Source organism: Oncorhynchus clarkii, chromosome 6 (genome assembly GCF_045791955.1).
Source record: "Oncorhynchus clarkii lewisi isolate Uvic-CL-2024 chromosome 6, UVic_Ocla_1.0, whole genome shotgun sequence".
Lineage (NCBI taxonomy): Eukaryota > Metazoa > Chordata > Actinopteri > Salmoniformes > Salmonidae > Oncorhynchus > Oncorhynchus clarkii.
The window spans coordinates 86,564,936-86,584,961 of NC_092152.1; the positions used below are offsets into that span (position 1 = coordinate 86,564,936).

The 20,026-nt window shown below is 47.7% G+C and overlaps 1 protein-coding gene across 4 annotated transcripts in view; it reads right to left on the minus strand.

Annotated features, from left to right (window-relative positions):
* LOC139411753 (liprin-alpha-1-like) overlaps window positions 1-20,026 on the minus strand; it is an 88,075-nt gene that overhangs the window by 22,939 nt on the left and 45,110 nt on the right. For 2 of the 4 annotated variants that reach the window (XM_071158456.1, XM_071158454.1), the window contains exons 6-13: window positions 14,599-14,700; window positions 14,008-14,229; window positions 13,378-13,524; window positions 11,064-11,198; window positions 6,629-6,670; window positions 3,543-3,626; window positions 3,086-3,217; window positions 337-399 (exon numbers count right to left, since the gene is read on the minus strand). In XM_071158456.1, the coding sequence (XP_071014557.1) occupies window positions 337-399; window positions 3,086-3,217; window positions 3,543-3,626; window positions 6,629-6,670; window positions 11,064-11,198; window positions 13,378-13,524; window positions 14,008-14,229; window positions 14,599-14,700 (927 nt within the window). The remainder of the gene's footprint in view (window positions 1-336; window positions 400-3,085; window positions 3,218-3,542; window positions 3,627-6,628; window positions 6,671-11,063; window positions 11,199-13,377; window positions 13,525-14,007; window positions 14,230-14,598; window positions 14,701-20,026) is intronic. The other 2 variants (XM_071158458.1, XM_071158457.1) reach the window with 1 other exon arrangement.

The window sequence follows — 20,026 nt, forward strand, 5'->3', positions numbered from 1 at the left end:
AGGGGGAGAGGTGGGGAGGAGGAGATAGGAAGAGAGGGAGGGGGAGGGAGAGAGGAGGGGGGAGGAAGCGGGGGAAGGAGGGGGAGAGGGAGAGGGAGGGGGAGAAGGGGGAGGAAAAGGGGGAAGGAGGGGGATAGGGAGGGAGGAGAGAGGAGGGAGTAGGAAGAGAGGGAAGGAGGTAGAGAGGGAGGGGGGAGAAGAGGGGGTAGGAAGAGAGGGAGAGAGAGGGGAGAAAGACAGACATGAGGAGTGTCATTGGCAATGAGAATCCAAACACAGTGATGACAACTCTCCAGTTGTTCAGAGGAGACAGCAGCCAGAGTCAACAGTCCTTACCTTCTCATGGTGCGTTTCCTCAACCAGCTTCTTACTGTGCTCCAGATCTCTGATCAGGCCGTTCTGGTGGAGGACACACAGCACATGGAGAATCAGCACAGCATTGTCCCAGATTGGTTCAGCTATAGATAATGACCACAGCATTGTCCCAGCTTGGTTCAGCTATAGATAATGACCACAGCATTGTCTCAGCTATAGATAATGACCACAGCATTGTCCCAGCTTGGTTCAGCTATAGATAATGACCACAGCATTGTCCCAGCTTGGTTCAGCTATAGATAATGACCACAGCATTGTCCCAGCTTGGTTCAGCTATAGATAATGACCACAGCATTGTCTCAGCTATAGATAATGACCACAGCATTGTCTCAGCTATAGATAATGACCACAGCATTGTCCCAGCTTGGTTCAGCTATAGATAATGACCACAGCATTGTCCCAGCTTGGTTCAGCTATAGATAATGACCACAGCATTGTCTCAGCTATAGATAATGACCACAGCATTGTCTCAGCTATAGATAATGACCACAGCATTGTCCCAGCTTGGTTCAGCTATAGATAATGACCACAGCATTGTCCCAGCTTGGTTCAGCTATAGATAATGACCACAGCATTGTCTCAGCTATAGATAATGACCACAGCATTGTCCCAGCTTGGTTCAGCTATAGATAATGACCACAGCATTGTCCCAGCTTGGTTCAGCTATAGATAATGACCACAGCATTGTCCCAGCTTGGTTCAGCTATAGATAATGACCACAGCATTGTCTCAGCTATAGATAATGACCACAGCATTGTCTCAGCTATAGATAATGACCACAGCATTGTCCCAGCTTGGTTCAGCTATAGATAATGACCACAGCATTGTCCCAGCTTGGTTCAGCTATAGATAATGACCACAGCATTGTCCCAGCTTGGTTCAGCTATAGATAATGACCACAGCATTGTCTCAGCTATAGATAATGACCACAGCATTGTCCCAGCTTGGTTCAGCTATAGATAATGACCACAGCATTGTCCCAGCTTGGTTCAGCTATAGATAATGACCACAGCATTGTCCCAGCTTGGTTCAGCTATAGATAATGACCACAGCATTGTCCCAGCTTGGTTCAGCTATAGATAATGACCACAGCATTGTCTCAGCTATAGATAATGACCACAACATTGTCCCAGCTTGGTTCAGCTATAGATAATGACCACAGCATTGTCTCAGCTATAGATAATGACCACAGCATTGTCTCAGCTATAGATAATGACCACAGCATTGTCTCAGCTTGGTTCAGCTATAGATAATGACCCCAGCATTGTCCCAGATTGGTTCAGCTATAGATAATGACCCCAGCATTGTCCCAGATTGGTTCAGCTATAGATAATGACCCCAGCATTGTCCCAGATTGGTTCAGCTATAGATAATGACCCCAGCATTGTCTCAGCTTGGTTCAGCTATAGATAATGACCACAGAATTGTCTCAGCTATAGATAATGACCACAGCATTGTCTCAGCTTGGTTCAGCTATAGATAATGACCAAAGCATTGTCCCAGATTGGTTCAGCTATAGATAATGACCACAGCAGTGTCTCAGCTTGGTTCAGCTATAGATAATGACCACAAGCATTGTCCCAGATTGGTTCAGCTATAGATAATGACCACAGCATTGTCCCAGATTGGTTCAGCTATAGATAATGACCACAGCATTGTCCCAGATTGGTTCAGCTATAGATAATGACCACAGCATTGTCTCAGTTTGGTTCAGCTATAGATAATGACCACAAGCATTGTCCCAGCTTGGTTCAGCTATAGATAATGACCACAGCATTGTCCCAGATTGGTTCAGCTATAGATAATGACCACAGCATTGTCCCAGATTGGTTCAGCTATAGATAATGACCACAGCATTGTCCCAGATTGGTTCAGCTATAGATAATGACCACAGCATTGTCCCAGATTAGTTCAGCTATAGATAATGACCACAGCATTGTCCCAGAGGTACAGAGGTACGGATATAATGACATGCCATTTAGCATGTCCCACCCACCTTGTCCTCTAGGGCAGACATCCTCTCCTTGAGGTGAAGCTGTAACCTAACCCACCCACCCACCTTGTCCTCTAGGGCAGACATCAGCTGTAACCTAACCCACCCACCTTGTCCTCTAGGGCAGACATCCTCTCCTTGAAGGGAAGCTGTAACCTAACCCAGCCACCTTGTCCTCTAGGGCAGACATCCTCTCCTTGAGATGAAGCTGTAACCTAACCCACCCACCTTGTCCTCTAGGGCAGACATCAGCTGTAACCTAACCCACCCACCTTGTCCTCTAGGGAAGACATCCTCTCCTTGAGGTGAAGCTGTAACCTAACCCACCCACCTTGTCCTCTAGGGCAGACATCAGCTGTAACCTAACCCACCCACCTTGTCCTCTACGGCAGACATCAGCTGTAACCTAACCCACCCACCTTGTCCTCTAGGGCAGACATCAGCTGTAACCTAACCCCCCCACCTTGTCCTCTAGGGCAGACATCCTCTCCTTGAGGTGAAGCTGTAACCTAACCCACCCACCCACCTTGTCCTCTAGGGCAGACATCAGCTGTAACCTAACCCACCCACCTTGTCCTCTAGGGCAGACATCCTCTCCTTGAGGGGGAGCTTTAACCTAACCCACCCACCTTGTCCTCTAGGGCAGACATCAGCTGTAACCTATCCCACCCACCTTGTCCTCTAGGGCAGACATCAGCTGTAACCTAACCCACCCACCTTGTCCTCTAGGGCAGACATCCTCTCCTTGAGGTGAAGCTGTAGCCTCTCGTTGGACTCTGACAGCAGCTTGTCCACCGTCTCCGACAGACGCCTGTTGTGCTCCTCGTTCATCTTCTCCCTCTGGCGCGCCTTCACAACACAAACACACACGCTAATCAGAAGAGCTCCCAGGCAGAGAAGGAAAAACTACCGCTTCCTTTATGACAGGAAACATTTCACAACACACATTTTAATTGTTTTCTTTCCATGTTCTGTTAATTAATGGATCTTTCAGTTATATGAGGTAAAATCTTCACTGACTTATTTGAATGAGAATGAATATATTGTCTACAATGAAAGTGCAATGCTAAATGAAGACAGTCCAATGACCACATCGGTAAACAATTTCTGCCCAACAACACAGACTGACTGACTGCCTGCCAGACAGACGACCTTTGACCCTATCTTGTCTCACCCTGAGCAGTTCCTGGTTCTTCTCCTCCAGCTGAGCCTCCATCTGCCTCACCCTCTCCTCCACGTTGCCATGACGCTCCTCCGCCTGCGGGACAGACAGAGTCAAACACCTCATACTTGCAAAAAAACAACAACCAAAAAACATTCCCTAACCTCTACCCTTTAGGAATTTGTACAGATCTGAGAGGGCTGGGTCGGTGTAAGAGGACTGGAGAAGTTGAAGAGGGCTGGCTAGGTGTGTAGCTTCTTTCAGATCAATACAAATGACCCTGGAGAAGGATGGAACTGAAAAGGCCCAGTCAGAGGCTTAGTACCATATAGGTTCATGTTAGGGGTTATGGGGGGTTGAGGTGCCCATCTACCCACAAACACCAGCACCAAGAACCAGACACCAACCAACTGCAGCCAACCAGTAGCAGCCATGCACCAGCAGAGACAGGGGACACAGAGCAGTACAGTCAGCCAGTAGCAGCCATGTTGCAGCCATGCACCAGCAGAGACAGGGGACACAGAGCAGTACAGCCAACCAGTAGCAGCCATGCACCAGCAGAGACGGGGGACATGGACACAGAGCACTGCAGCCAGCCAGTAGCAGCCATGCACCAGCAGAGACAGGGGACACATCAGTACAGGCAGCCAGTAGCAGCCATGCACCAGCAGAGACAGGGACACAGAGCAGTAGTCAGCCAGTAGCAGCCATGCACCAGCAGAGACAGGGGACATGGCAGAGGGACACAGAGCAGTACAGCCAGCCAGTGGCAGCAGAGACAGGGGACACAGAGCAGTACAGTCAGCCAGTAGCAGCCATGCACCAGCAGAGACAGGGGACAGGGACACATAGCAGTACAGCCAGCCAGTAGCAGCAGAGACAGGGGACACAGAGCAGTACAGTCAGCCAGTAGCAGCCATGCACCAGCAGAGACGGGGGACAGGGACACAGAGCAGTACAGCCAGCCAGTAGCAGCCATGCACCAGCAGAGACGGGGGACATGGACACAGAGCAGTACAGCCAGCCAGTAGCAGCCATGCACCAGCAGAGACAGGGGACACATCAGTACAGGCAGCCAGTAGCAGCCATGCACCAGCAGAGACAGGGACACAGAGCAGTACAGTCAGCCAGTAGCAGCCATGCACCAGCAGAGACAGGGGACAGGGACACAGAGCACTACAGCCAACCAGTAGCAGCCATGCACCAGCAGAGACAGGGAACAGGGAAACAGAGCACTGCAGCCAACCAGTAGCAGCCATGCACCAGCAGAGACAGGGGACAGGGAGACAGAGCACTGCAGCCAACCAGTAGCAGCCATGCACCAGCAGAGACAGGGGACACATCAGTACAGCCAGCCAGTAGCAGCCATGCACCAGCATAGACAGGGGACACATCAGTACAGCCAACCAGTAGCAGCCATGCACCAGCAGAGACAGGGGACAGGGACACAGAGCACTGCAGCCAACCAGTAGCAGCCATGCACCAGCAGAGACGGGGGCCAGGGACACAGAGCAGTACAGCCAGCCAGTAGCAGCAGAGACAGGGGACACAGAGCAGTACAGTCAGCCAGTAGCAGCCATGCACCAGCAGAGACAGGGGACAGGGACAGTAGCAGTACAGCCAAGCCCCATAAAAGCACCATGACTACATTCCAGACAGAATACACAGACTAGAAACAAGGGGATCTGAGAGGGGGAAGAAGGGGAAACTGTTGTCATGTTAATGGCTCTACAATGTGCTTAGACACATGTGGAAAGGGGAGAGAGTTAGTGGCTAAAGGGAAGTGTACTGTAGCTAAAGGGAAGTGTACTGTAGCTAAAGGGAAGTGTACTGTAGCTAAAGGGAAGTGTACTGTAGCTAAAGGGAAGTATACTGTAGCTAAAGGGAAGTGTACTGTAGCTAAAGGGAAGTGTACTGTAGCTAAAGGGAAGTATACTGTAGCTAAAGGGAAGTGTACTGTAGCTAAAGGGAAGTATACTGTAGCTAAAGGGAAGTGTACTGTAGCTAAAGGGAAGTGTACTGTAGCTAAAGGGAAGTGTACTGTAGCTAAAGGGTAGTGTACTGTAGCTAAAGGGAAGTGTACTGTAGCTAAAGGGAAGTGTACTGTGGCTAAAGGGAAGTATACTGTGGCTAAAGGGAAGTATATTGTAGCTAAAGGGAAGTGTACTGTAGCTAAAGGGAAGTATACTGTAGCTAAAGGGAAGTGTACTGTAGCTAAAGGGAAGTATACTGTGGCTAAAGGGAAGTATATTGTAGCTAAAGGGTAGTGTACTGTAGCTAAAGGGAAGTGTACTGTAGCTAAAGGGAAGTGTACTGTAGCTAAAGGGAAGTATACTGTGGCTAAAGGGAAGTATATTGTAGCTAAAGGGAAGTGTACTGTAGCTAAAGGGAAGTGTACTGTAGCTAAAGGGAAGTGTACTGTAGCTAAAGGGAAGTGTACTGTAGCTAAAGGGAAGTGTACTGTAGCTAAAGGGAAGTGTACTGTAGCTAAAGGGAAGTGTACTGTAGCTAAAGGGTAGTGTACTGTAGCTAAAGGGAAGTGTACTGTAGCTAAAGGGAAGTGTACTGTAGCTAAAGGGAAGTGTACTGTGGCTAAAGGGAAGTATACTGTGGCTAAAGGGAAGTGTACTGTAGCTAAAGGGAAGTGTACTGTAGCTAAAGGGAAGTGTACTGTAGCTAAAGGGAAGTGTACTGTAGCTAAAGGGAAGTGTACTGTAGCTAAAGGGAAGTATACTGTAACAATCCAGTGTGGGGTGGTCCAATGTAACCAAGAACATTTAAACATTAAAATAAAAAGGGCGAGTTTGGAGAACAGAATTAGTCCGGAGAAAGCGGTCTCCTTAGTGTCCGGGCACTATTCTAAAATCCTGATGCCCCCCATCAGGGGGGAGGGAATTAAGTAGCACTTCCTGTTTTTGTTAGATCATAAACTATTTTTAGAGGTTGGGGGAGGGGAGTTGTGCACAGAAATAGACTTTAAACATAGATCAGCAGTACCAAGCTAGGCAGGCAGAGTTAGACCACTGGGCGGGGGTAAGAGATGGGGCTGGGATGTGAGGGTATAGGGGGAGGTTTAGGGGTGATTGTAGCCAGTCTACCTTCCTCTGTGTCTTGGCGTCCTTAGAGACCGAGGCGTCAGGCTAGGGGGGGTTGGGGAGGAGGGGGAGGTAAAGGTTGAGGACAGGCCAAAGGAGGAACAGAGAGGAGAAGACGACAGTGTGAGAGATGAGAGCAAGACAGAGAGCAGGAGGTACTTTAGGACAAGAGGGAATAGAGTTTTAGTGCAGCTAAAGACCGCGGACCGGCCGACAGGACTAAAGACCGCGGACCGGCCGGCAGGACTAAAGACCGAGGACAGACAGGACTAAAGACAGAGGACAGACAGGACTAAAGACTGCGGACCGGCCGACAGGACTAAAGACTGCGGACAGACAGGACTAAAGACAGATGACAGACAGGACTAAAGACAGATGACAGACAGGACTAAAGACTACAGACAGGACTAAAGACTGCGGACAGGCCAACAGGACTAAAGACCGCGGACAGGCCGACAGGACTAAAGACCGCGGACAGACAGGACTAAAGACCGCGGACAGACAGGACTAAAGACCGCGGACAGACAGGACTAAAGACCGCGGACAGACAGGACTAAAGACCGCGGACAGACAGGACTAAAGACCGCGGACAGACAGGACTAAAGACAGAGGACAGACAGGACTAAAGACAGAGGACAGACAGAACTAAAGACCGCGGACAGACAGGACTAAAGACTGCGGACAGACAGGACTTCAGCAGAGATTCCTAGACAGGACTTAATGACAATAACAAGAGACTGGAGGATGATAAGTGGTGGAGGTAGCTGGGTGGTTGGGTGGAGGTAGCTGGGTGGGTGAGTGGAGGTAGCTGGGTGGGTGAGGAGGTAGCTGGGTGGGTGAGTGGAGGTAGCTGGGTGGGTGAGTGGAGGTAGCTGGGTGGGTGAGTGGAGGTAGCTGGGTGGGTGAGTGGAGGTAGCTGGGTGGGTGAGTGGAGGTAGCTGGGTGGGTGAGTGGAGGTAGCTGGGTGGGTGAGTGGAGGTAGCTGGGTGGGTGAGTGGAGGTAGCTGGGTGGGTGAGTGGAGGTAGCTGGGTGGGTGAGTGGAGGTAGCTGGGTGGAAGTAGCTGGGTGGTTGGGTGGAGGTAGCTGGGTGGTTGGGTGGGTGGAGGTAGCTGGGTGGAGGTAGCTAAAGGGCTGGGTGAAGGTAGCTGGGTGGAGGTAGCTAGAGGGCTGGGTGGTTGGGTTGGTGGGCGGCGGTAGCTAGAGGGCTGGGTGGGTGGAGGTAGCTGGGTGGTTGGGTGGGTGGAGGTAGCTAGAGGGCTGGGTGGTTGGGTGGGTGGAGGTAGCTAGAGGGCTGGGTGGAGGTAGCTGGGCGTTTAGGTGGAGGTAGCTGGGCGGTTGGGTGGAGGTAGCTGGGCGGTTGGGTGGAGGTAGCTGGGCGGTTGGGTGGAGGTAGCTGGGCGGTTGGGTGGAGGTAGCTGGGCGGTTGGGTGGAGGTAGCTGGGCGGTTGGGTGGAGGTAGCTGGGCGGTTGGGTGGAGGTAGCTGGGCGGTTGGGTGGAGGTGGCTGGGCGGTTAAGTGGTGGTAGCTGGGTGGTTAAGTGGTGGTAGCTGGGTGGTTAAGTGGTGGTAGCTGGGTGGTTAAGTGGTGGTAGCTGGGTGGTTAAGTGGTGGTAGCTGGGTGGTTGGGTGGGTGGAGGTAGCTGGGTGGAGGTAGCTAAAGGGCTGGGTGAAGGTAGCTGGGTGGAGGTAGCTAGAGGGCTGGGTGGTTGGGTTGGTGGGCGGCGGTAGCTAGAGGGCTGGGTGGGTGGAGGTAGCTGGGTGGTTGGGTGGGTGGAGGTAGCTAGAGGGCTGGGTGGTTGGGTGGGTGGAGGTAGCTAGAGGGCTGGGTGGAGGTAGCTGGGCGTTTAGGTGGAGGTAGCTGGGCGGTTGGGTGGAGGTAGCTGGGCGGTTGGGTGGAGGTAGCTGGGCATTTGGGTGGAGGTAGCTGGGCGGTTGGGTGGAGGTAGCTGGGCGGTTGGGTGGAGGTAGCTGGGCGGTTGGGTGGAGGTAGCTGGGCGGTTGGGTGGAGGTAGCTGGGCGGTTGGGTGGAGGTAGCTGGGCGGTTGGGTGGAGGTAGCTGGGCGGTTGGGTGGAGGTAGCTGGGCGGTTGGGTGGAGGTGGCTGGGCGGTTGGGTGGAGGTGGCTGGGCGGTTGGGTGGAGGTGGCTGGGCGGTTGGGTGGAGGTGGCTGGGCGGTTGGGTGGAGGTAGCTGGGCGGTTGGGTGGAGGTAGCTGGGCGGTTGGGTGGAGGTAGCTGGGCGGTTAAGTGGTGGTAGCTGGGTGGTTAAGTGGTGGTAGCTGGGTGGTTAAGTGGTGGTAGCTGGGTGGTTAAGTGGTGGTAGCTGGGTGGTTAAGTGGTGGTAGCTGGGTGGTTAAGTGGTGGTAGCTGGGTGGTTAAGTGGTGGTAGCTGGGTGGTTAAGTGGTGGTTGCTGGGTGGTTGGGTGGAGGTAGCTGGGCGGTTGGGTGGAGGTAGCTGGGCGGTTGGGTGGAGGTAGCTGGGCGGTTGGGTGGAGGTAGCTGGGCGGTTGGGTGGAGGTAGCTGGGCGGTTGGGTGGAGGTAGCTGGGGGGTTGGGTGGTGGTGGCTGGGCGGTTGGGTGGAGGTGGCTGGGCGGTTGGGTGGAGGTGGCTGGGCGGTTGGGTGGAGGTGGCTGGGCGGTTGGGTGGAGGTGGCTGGGCGGTTAAGTGGAGGTGGCTGGGCGGTTGGGTGGAGGTGGCTGGGCGGTTGGGTGGAGGTAGCTGGGCGGTTGGGTGGAGGTAGCTGGGCGGTTGGGTGGAGGTAGCTGGGCGGTTGGGTGGAGGTGGCTGGGCGGTTGGGTGGAGGTGGCTGGGCGGTTGGGTGGAGGTGGCTGGGCGGTTGGGTGGAGGTGGCTGGGTGGTTAAGTGGAGGTGGCTGGGCGGTTGGGTGGAGGTGGCTGGGCGGTTGGGTGGAGGTAGCTGGGCGGTTGGGTGGAGGTAGCTGGGTGGTTAAGTGGTGGTAGCTGGGTGGTTAAGTGGTGGTAGCTGGGTGGTTAAGTGGAGGTAGCTGGGTGGTTAAGTGGTGGTAGCTGGGTGGTTAAGTGGTGGTAGCTGGGTGGTTAAGTGGTGGTAGCTGGGTGGTTAAGTGGTGGTAGCTGGGTGGTTAAGTGGTGGTAGCTGGGTGGTTAAGTGGAGGTAGCTGGGTGGTTAAGTGGTGGTAGCTGGGTGGTTAAGTGGTGGTAGCTGGGTGGTTAAGTGGTGGTAGCTGGGTGGTTAAGTGGTGGTAGCTGGGTGGTTAAGTGGTGGTAGCTGGGTGGTTAAGTGGTGGTTGCTGGGTGGTTAAGTGGAGGTAGCTGGGTGGTTAAGTGGAGGTAGCTGGGTGGTTGAGTGGTGGTAGCTGGGTGGTTAAGTGGTGGTAGCTGGGTGGCTAAGTGGAGGTAGCTGGGTGGTTAAGTGGAGGTAGCTGGGTGGTTGGGTGGAGGTAGCTGGGCGGTGTGGCAGTGACAGGTTCTACACTGAACTCTCTGCCTCTTAAATAGTTAAAAGGAAGAGAGGAAAGAGACATGTTTTTTGGTATCCTTCCCCAGATCTGTGCCTCGACACAATCCTGTCTCGGAGCTCTACGGTCAATTCCTTTGACCTCAATTCTTGGTTTTTGCTCTGACATGTCTTGTCAAATGTGGGACCTTAAATAGACAGGTGTGTGCCTTTCCAAATCATGTCCAATCAATTGAATTTACCCCAGGTGAACTCCAATCAAGTTGTAGAAACATCTCAAGGATGATCAATGGAAACAGGATGCACCAGAGCTCAATCACGAGTCTCATAGCAAAGGGTCTGAATACTTATGTAAATAAGTTATTTCAGTTTTTATCTAATGGCAAAAAAATTGTTTTTTTTGCTTTGTCATTATGGGGTATTGTGTGTAGTTGATCAGGGGGAAAAATATATATTTAAATCTATTTTAGAATAAGGCTGTAACGTAATAAAATGTGGAAAAGGTCAAGGGGTCTGAATACTTTCTGAATGCCCTGTATATAGTCTCCCCATTTGAACATGTTTTATTTCTCTTCAATAAGTATTTTCACAAATTCCCTTCTAGTGTACTAAAGTCATCCAAAGGTTAGTATTTGGTCCCATATTCCTAGCACGCACTGAATACATCCAGCTGGTGACTACAAACTTGTTGGATGCATTTTAAGTTTGTTTAAGGTTGTGTTTCAGATTAGGTTTTTTGCCCCAATAAGAAACTGAATTGTGAACTACGTATTGTGTCACTTTTATTGTAAATAGGAACCGAATATGTTTCTAAACAATTCTATATTTAAAAACGTGGATGCTACCGCGATTATGGATAATCATGAATGAATCCTGAATAATGATGTGGGAAAGTTAGAGGAACGAAGCACGTGCACACACACACAAGCACGCACGGGGGGGATGAGAAATGGAGGAGTCTCTCTCAGGAGGCATGATGTTTGACGGCGTGGAGGCGGGACTGACCTTGGTGAGGGCCGCCACCCTCTGGGCTAGCTCCGCCTCCACCTCGGGCAGAGTCTCCGCCTTCCTGATGGTCTGCTGTAGCTTCTGCTCAGCCAGCTCTAAACGCTCCTGCAGCTGCCTGTTCCTCTCCTCAGTCTGTAGATCAAACACAATAATCAATCATATTAATCAACACATTACAACGGTTCCTCTCCTCCGTCTGTAGATCAAACACAATAATCAATCATATTAATCAACACATTACAACGGTTCCTCTCCTCAGTCTGTAGATCAAACACAATAATCAATACATTACAACGGTTCCTATCCTCAGTCTGTAGATCAAACACAATACACAGTGTTTAGGTACCGTCTTGTTGCCCTGGGGGATGATACAGTGTTTAGGTACCGTCTTGTTGGCCTGGGGGATGATACACGGTGTTTAGGTACCGTCTTGTTGGCCTGGGGGATGATACACAGTGTTTAGGTACAGTCTTGTTGGCCTGGGGGATGATACACAGTGTTTAGGTACCGTCTTGTTGGCCTGGGGGATGATACACAGTGTTTAGGTACCGTCTTGTTGGCCTGGGGGATGATACACAGTGTTTAGGTACCGTCTTGTTGGCCTGGGGGATGATACACAGTGTTTAGGTATCGTCTTGTTGGCCTGGGGGATGATACACTGTTTAGGTACCGTCTTGTTGGCCTGGGGGATGATCCAGTGTTTAGGTACCGTCTTGTTGGCCTGGGGGATGATACACAGTGTTTAGGTACCGTCTTGTTGGCCTGGGGGATGATACACAGTGTTTAGGTACTGTCTTGTTGGCCTGGGGGATGATACACAGTGTTTAAGTACCGTCTTGTTGGCCTGTGGGATGATACACAGTGTTTAGGCACCGTCTTGTTGCCCTGGGGGATGATACAGTGTTTAGGTACCGTCTTGTTGGCCTGGGGGATGATACACAGTGTTTAGGCACCGTCTTGTTGGCCTGGGGGATGATACAGTGTTTAGGCACCGTCTTGTTGGCCTGGGGGATGATACACAGTGTTTAGGCACCGTCTTGTTGGCCTGGGGGATGATACAGTGTTTAGGCACCGTCTTGTTGGCCTGGGGGATGATAGTGTTTAGGTACCGTCTTGTTGGCCTGGTGGATGACTTGATAAACTCCAATCTGGATGTAATCTCCCTGCTATAACAAGGCTAGCTATTTTCTCTGTTAGCCGTTTCCCTCCCTCCTCTCCCCTCCCCTCCAGCAGCGTGCTGGCCCAGTTCTGGCAGCATGGAGGCCCAGAATAAAAGAGAAACCACCAATAGAGATTAGAAAAAGAGAGAAGAGATCGAGGCAAGAAAGAAAACAGAAGGGAGGGGAAGAGGACATACAAGAGAAGAGCAGGCAAACCAGAGAGAAAACAGAGAGAGAAGTGAATGTGCCTGCTGCGTTGGGCAGTCTGTGAATGCACGAGAAGGGGTCCAGGACCCCGCAGGCTCATCCTGCTGTCGGAAAGAGCCGACAATCACACTAACCCCCCAAATACACAAATCCTCAAAACACACACACACATCCAACCAAAATTGAAAAACCTATGTGGGAAAACTCAACTGAGGCTTTCTTACTAGTGGGCTGTAGACCTGAGATACTCTAGGCTTCCTTACTGGTGGGCTGTAGACCTGAGATAGTGTAGGCTTCCTTACTGGTGGGCTGTAGACCTGAGATACTGTAGGCTTCTACTGGTGGGCTGTAGAACTGAGATACTGTAGGCTTCCTTACTGGTGGGCTGTAGACCTGAGATACTGTAGGCTTCCTTACTGGTGGGCTGTAGACCTGAGATACTGTAGGCTTTCTTACTGGTGGGCTGTAGACCTGAGATACTGTAGGCTTCCTTACTGGTGGGCTGTAGACCTGAGATACTGTAGGCTTCCTTACTGGTGGGCTGTAGACCTGAGATACTATAGCTTTCTTACTGGTGGGCTGTAGACCTGAGATACTGTAGGCTTCCTTACTGGTGGGCTGTAGACCTGAGATACTGTAGGCTTCCTTACTGGTGGGCTGTAGACCTGAGATACTGTAGGCATCCTTACTGGTGGGCTGTAGACCTGAGATACTGTAGGCTTCCTTACTGGTGGGCTGTAGACCTGAGATACTGTAGGCTTCCTTACTGGTGGGCTGTAGACCTGAGATACTGTAGGCTTCCTTACTGGTGGGCTGTAGACCTGAGATACTGTAGGCTTCCTTACTGGTGGGCGTGTATAGTCTCTGTACAGTATGACTGCTCTGATCTTTCTGTTGGTTCGATGTGTGTGTGTGTGTGTGTGTGTGTGTGTGTGTGTACTGACCTGTCGGAACAGGGACTCCTTGTTGGCCACTTCGCTCTCCAGCTTGTCGTTGAGGTCGTGTACGGAGGTGGCCTCTCGCTGCGCTGCCAAGTACCTCTTCTCCAGGGTGACGATACGCTCCTCTATGTCCTCCTTCTGGGCCATAGACTAGACGGGACAGAGAGAGAGACGGATACGTTTAGCACACACACTACACCCATATACATACACACACACACACACTACACCCGTATACACACACAGACACACTACACCCGTATACACACACAGACACACTACACCCGTATACATACACACACACACACACACCCGTATACACACACACACACACACACTACACCCGTATACACACACACACTACACCCGTATACACACACACACACACACACACACACTACACCCGTATACACACACTACACCCGTATACACACACACATCATTACACAAACATACACAATCCTTACATGAAAACACATCTGTCTCTCTGCAGGTGTGTTAATGCTAGTAATGTTAACATCCAGTACGTACCTCTCGTATGTCTCTCTGCAGGTGTTAGTAACGTTAATATCCAGTACATACCTCTCGTATGTCTCTCTGCAGGTGTTAGTAACGTTAATATCCAGTACATACCTCTCGTATGTCTCTCTGCAGGCGTGTGTTCACGTCTTCACTCTTGATGAGGTCCTTGCGTGCCGTGTCCAGGTCCTCCTCCAGCTCGCTGATGCGTCCCGTCATGGCCGCCATGCGCTCCATCATCTGCCCCAGGTCTGACGTCTGTCTCGCCACCACCTCCTGCAGCTCTCCCACCTTCCCCTGGTCCTCCTCCTGGCTCAGAGAGCCATCTGACGACCGCTAGGGACAAGACAGGGTTTAGGTTCCTTAAATATAAACAGACACAACTAGGACATGACCTATAACCCCTGACCCTTCCCCTGGTCCTCCTCCTGGCTCAGAGAGCCATCTGACGACCGCTAGGGACAAGACAGGGTTTAGGTTCCTTAAATATAAACAGACACAACTAGGACATGACCTATAACCCCTGACCCTTCCCCTGGTCCTCCTCCTAGCTCAGAGAGCCATCTGATGACCACTAGGGACTAGTTGAGAGAGGAGGACAGTAGATATTAAATGCTGCAGGGCACGGCCTTGGAGGCTTGTGGTTGTTTTATCTTCCTTATTTAAATGCACTGACTAAGTCTCTCTGGATAAAAGGTTTCCTACCTTGCCGTTTGTGCTTGGGGTGTTTTCAGAGTTGTGGTTGAGCCCTTCCATTCCATCGCCTAGCGACCTCTTCTGGATGTTCTGCTCTCTCAGGTAAGACATCTAGGAGAAGATGGTACTTTAATAAATACCCCAAATTGGGGACATTTGATTGGACCAGCCAATACATAGAAGACCAATAAATACCCAAGAAAAACACAACAGAACCCAGACACTAACAGCAGCACATCATTAATGATTAGAAAAAACTAAGGGTTCATGTTAAAGAGACTCCTATCACGGAACGCAAACCGGCTGCGCCAAGGTGCATAAATGTAACCCCCCCCCCACATCAAACACGACATCACGACACGCAGGTTAAAATATCAAAACAAACTCTGAACCAATTACATGAATATGGGGACAGGTTGAAAAGCATAAAACATTTATGGCAATTTAGCTAGCTAGCTTGCTGTTGCTAGCTAGCTTGCTGTTGCTAGCTAATTTGTCCAGGGATATAAACATTGAGTTGTTATTTTACCTAAAATGCACAAGGTCCTCTACTCCGACAATTAATCCACACAAAAAAACTGTCTACCGAATCGTTTCTAGTCATCTCTCTTGCTTCCAGGCCTTTTCTTCTCTGGACTTTATATAGCGATTGGCAACTTCCATAAATTAGGTGCATTACCGTCACCGACCTCATTCGTCTTTGTGACCCACATGGGTATAACCAATGAGATGGCAGGTGGGTACCTGCTTCTATAAACCAATGAGGAGATGGGAGAGGCAGGACTTGCAGCGCGATCTGCGTCACAAATAGAACTGACTTCTATTTTAGCCCATGGCAACGCAGATGCTCATTGGCACGCGCGAGCAGTGTGGGTCCAATAATTGAATAATATAGATTTCTACATTTATTTTGTAACACTCGCGCACGCGACGCGAGCGGTGTAGTCTGGGTATAAGGGACTCCACAGTCTGATCAGAGCACTGTTAAAAAGCCCCCTAAGGGACTCCACAGTCGGATCGGAAGTCTTCTCAAAGTTAGCAGGCTAACTCATTCATTGATCCCACTTTGTCAAATCCCCAAATACAGATGACCCTCTCTGACATTAAAACACACACACACACACACACACACACACACACACACACACACACACAGACACACACACACACACACTATTGCTTTAGAGGCAAGAGAAGATTCCTACTGAAACGTACAGCTGAACCGTGGGGGGTATCACAGGAGGTTGGTGGCACCTTAATTGGGGAGGACAGGCTCGTGGTAATGGCTGGAGTGGAATCCGTGGAATGGTGTCAAATACATCAAACACGTGGTTTCCATGGTTTCCTTGACTTTGATGCCATTCCATTCGCTCCGTTCCAGACATTATTATGAGCCGTCCTCCCCTCAGCAGCCTCCCCTGGTGTGTGTGTGTACTTGTGTGTGTTGTCTGGCCACCATTTTAAAAACAGTGAGTGAACTCATGAGACTGAAGCACCAGGGAAGAGTCCAGCTTGGGCCGTGAGCCTGACCACAACTATTCTAGTGCCGCCGGCCCACGGTCAGGGACCAACCACACAAACGCATATATCCCTCCACTGACGGGCAGACACGCTCTCCCCATCTTTCACAGGTCAGACGGTAGAGCTTGCAACTCCAGGATAGTGGGTTTGATTCCCGGGACCGGCAGCACGTAAAACATATTTCACACATGACTAAAGTCCCGTTGGATAATAGTGTCTGTTAAACGCCCAACTCACACACATTCATGCAGGCTGACACACATAAGGAGAAGCGTAAGAGAAGTGTGTGTGTGTGTGTGTGTGTGTGTGTGTATGTGTGTGTGTGTGTGTGTGTGTACTGCTAGGCTAATTCCCTACTCTCTGAGAAGAAGAGAATCATAAGGAGAGATGTAGAGGACAGGAGAGAAATCTAGTCCACTTTCCCATGATCCTCGAGCCCTTTTGTCCATTCGAATCCCACTCACGACTCATCTCCCCTGAGAGCGCTGTGCATTCTGTGTGTGTGTGTATACGTCCATTCGTGGAGTCCCAGTATCAGGCTCTCAGTTAATAAGTCTCATATCAATGTGTGACTCATGTCCCTATAACACCTGTATCTGTGTACAGTGGAACATTACAGATACTGTGTAACCACAAGACAACATTACAGATACTGTGTAATCACTAGACAGTATAACATTACAGATACTGTGTAACCACAAGAGAACATTACAGATACTGTGTAATCACTAGACAACATTACAGATACTGTGTAATCACTAGACAACATTACAGATACTGTGTAATCACTAGACAGAATAACATTACAGATACTGTGTAATCACTAGACAGAATAACATTACAGATACTGTGTAATCACTAGACAGAATAACATTACAGATACTGTGTAATCACTAGACAGTATAACATTACAGATACTGTGTAATCACTAGACAGTATAACATTACAGATACTGTGTAATCACAAGACAACATTACAGATACTGTGTAATCCCTAGACAGGATAACATCACAGATACTGTGTAAACCCTAGACAGAATAACATTACAGATACTGTGTAATCACTAGACAGTATAACATTACAGATACTGTGTAATCACTAGACATAATAACATTACAGATACTGTGTAATCACTAGACATAATAACATTACAGATACTGTGTAATCACTAGACAGTATAACATTACAGATACTGTGTAATCACTAGACAGTATAACATCACAGATACTGTGTAATCACTAGACAACATTACAGATACTTTGTAATCACTAGACAACATTACAGATACTTTGTAATCACTAGACAACATTACAGATACTGTGTAATCACTAGACAGTATAACATTACAGATAATGTGTAATCACTAGACAGTATAACATCACAGATACTGTGTAATCACTAGACAACATTAGATACTTTGTAATCACTAGACAACATTACAGATACTGTGTAATCACTAGACAACATTACAGATACTTTGTAATCACTAGACAACATTACAGATACTGTGTAATCACTAGACAGTATAACATTACAGATGCTGTGTAATCACTAGACAGTATAACATTACACATACTGTTTAATCACTAGACAGTATAACATTACAGATACTGTGTAATCACTAGACAGTATAACATTACAGATACTGTGTAATCACTAGACAACATTATAGATACTGTGTAATCACTAGACAACATTACAGATACTGTGTAATCACTAGACAGAATAACATTACAGATACTGTGTAATCACTAGACAGAATAACATTACAGATACTGTGTAATCACTAGACAGAATAACATTACAGATACTGTGTAATCACTAGACAGTATAACATTACAGATACTGTGTAATCACTAGACATAATAACATTACAGATACTGTGTAATCACTAGACAGTATAACATTACAGATACTGTGTAATCACAAGACAACATTACAGATACTGTGTAATCCCTAGACAGTATAACATCACAGATACTGTGTAATCCCTAGACAGAATAACATTACAGATACTGTGTAATCACTAGACAGTATAACATTACAGATACTGTGTAATCACTAGACATAATAACATTACAGATACTGTGTAATCACTAGACAGTATAACATTACAGATACTGTGTAATCACTAGACAGTATAACATCACAGATACTGTGTAATCACTAGACAGTATAACATTACAGATACTGTGTAATCACTAGACAGTATAACATTACAGATACTGTGTAATCACAAGACAACATTACAGATACTGTGTAATCCCTAGACAGTATAACATCACAGATACTGTGTAATCCCTAGACAGAATAACATTACAGATACTGTGTAATCACTAGACAGTATAACATTACAGATACTGTGTAATCACTAGACATAATAACATTACAGATACTGTGTAATCACTAGACAGTATAACATTACAGATACTGTGTAATCACTAGACAGTATAACATCACAGATACTGTGTAATCACTAGACAGTATAACATTACAGATACTGTGTAATCACTAGACAGTATAACATTACAGATACTGTGTAATCACTAGACAGTATAACATCATAGATACTGTGTAATCACTAGACAGAATAACATTACAGATACTGTGTAATCACTAGACAGTATAACATCACAGATACTGTGTAATCACTAGACAACATTACAGATACTTTGTAATCACTAGACAACATTACAGATACTGTGTAATCACTAGACAGTATAACATTACAGATAATGTGTAATCACTAGACAGTATAACATCACAGATACTGTGTAATCACTAGACAGTATAACATCACAGATACTGTGTAATCACTAGACAGTATAACATTACAGGTACTGTGTAATCACTAGACAGAATAACATTACAGATACTGTGTAATCACTAGACAGTATAACATTACAGATACTGTGTAATCACTAGACAGTATAACATCACAGATACTGTGTAATCACTAGACAGTATAACATTACAGATACTGTGTAATCACTAGACAGTATAACATTACAGATACTGTGTAATCACTAGACAGTATAACATTACAGGTACTGTGTAATCACTAGACAGAATAACATTACAGATACTGTGTAATCACTAGACAGTATAACATTACAGATACTGTGTAATCACTAGACAGTATAACATCAGATACTGTGTAATCACTAGACAGTATAACATTACAGATACTGTGTAATCACTAGACAGTATAACATCATAGATACTGTGTAATCACTAGACAGAATAACATTACAGATACTGTGTAATCACTAGACAGTATAACATCACAGATACTTTGTAATCACTAGACAACATTACAGATACTTTGTAATCACTAGACAACATGACAGATACTGTGTAATCACTTTACAGTATAACATTACAGATACTGTGTAATCACTAGACAGTATAACATCACAGATACTGTGTAATCACTAGACAGTATAACATCACAGATACTGTGTAATCACTAGACAGTATAACATCACAGATACTGTGTAATCACTAGACAACATTACAGATACTTTGTAATCACTAGACAACATTACAGATACTGTGTAATCACTAGACAGTATAACATTACAGATACTGTGTAACCACAAGACAGTATAACATCACAGATACTGTGTAATCACTAGACAGTATAACATTACAGATACTGTGTAATCACTAGACAGTATAACATTACAGATACTGTGTAATCACTAGACAACATCACAGATACTGTGTAATCACTAGACAGTATAACATTACAGATACTGTGTAATCACTAGACAGTATAACATTACAGATACTGTGTAATCACTAGACAGTATAACATTACAGATACTGTGTAATCACAAGACAACATTACAGATACCGTGTAATCACAAGACAACATTACAGATACCGTGTAATCACTAGACAGTATAACATT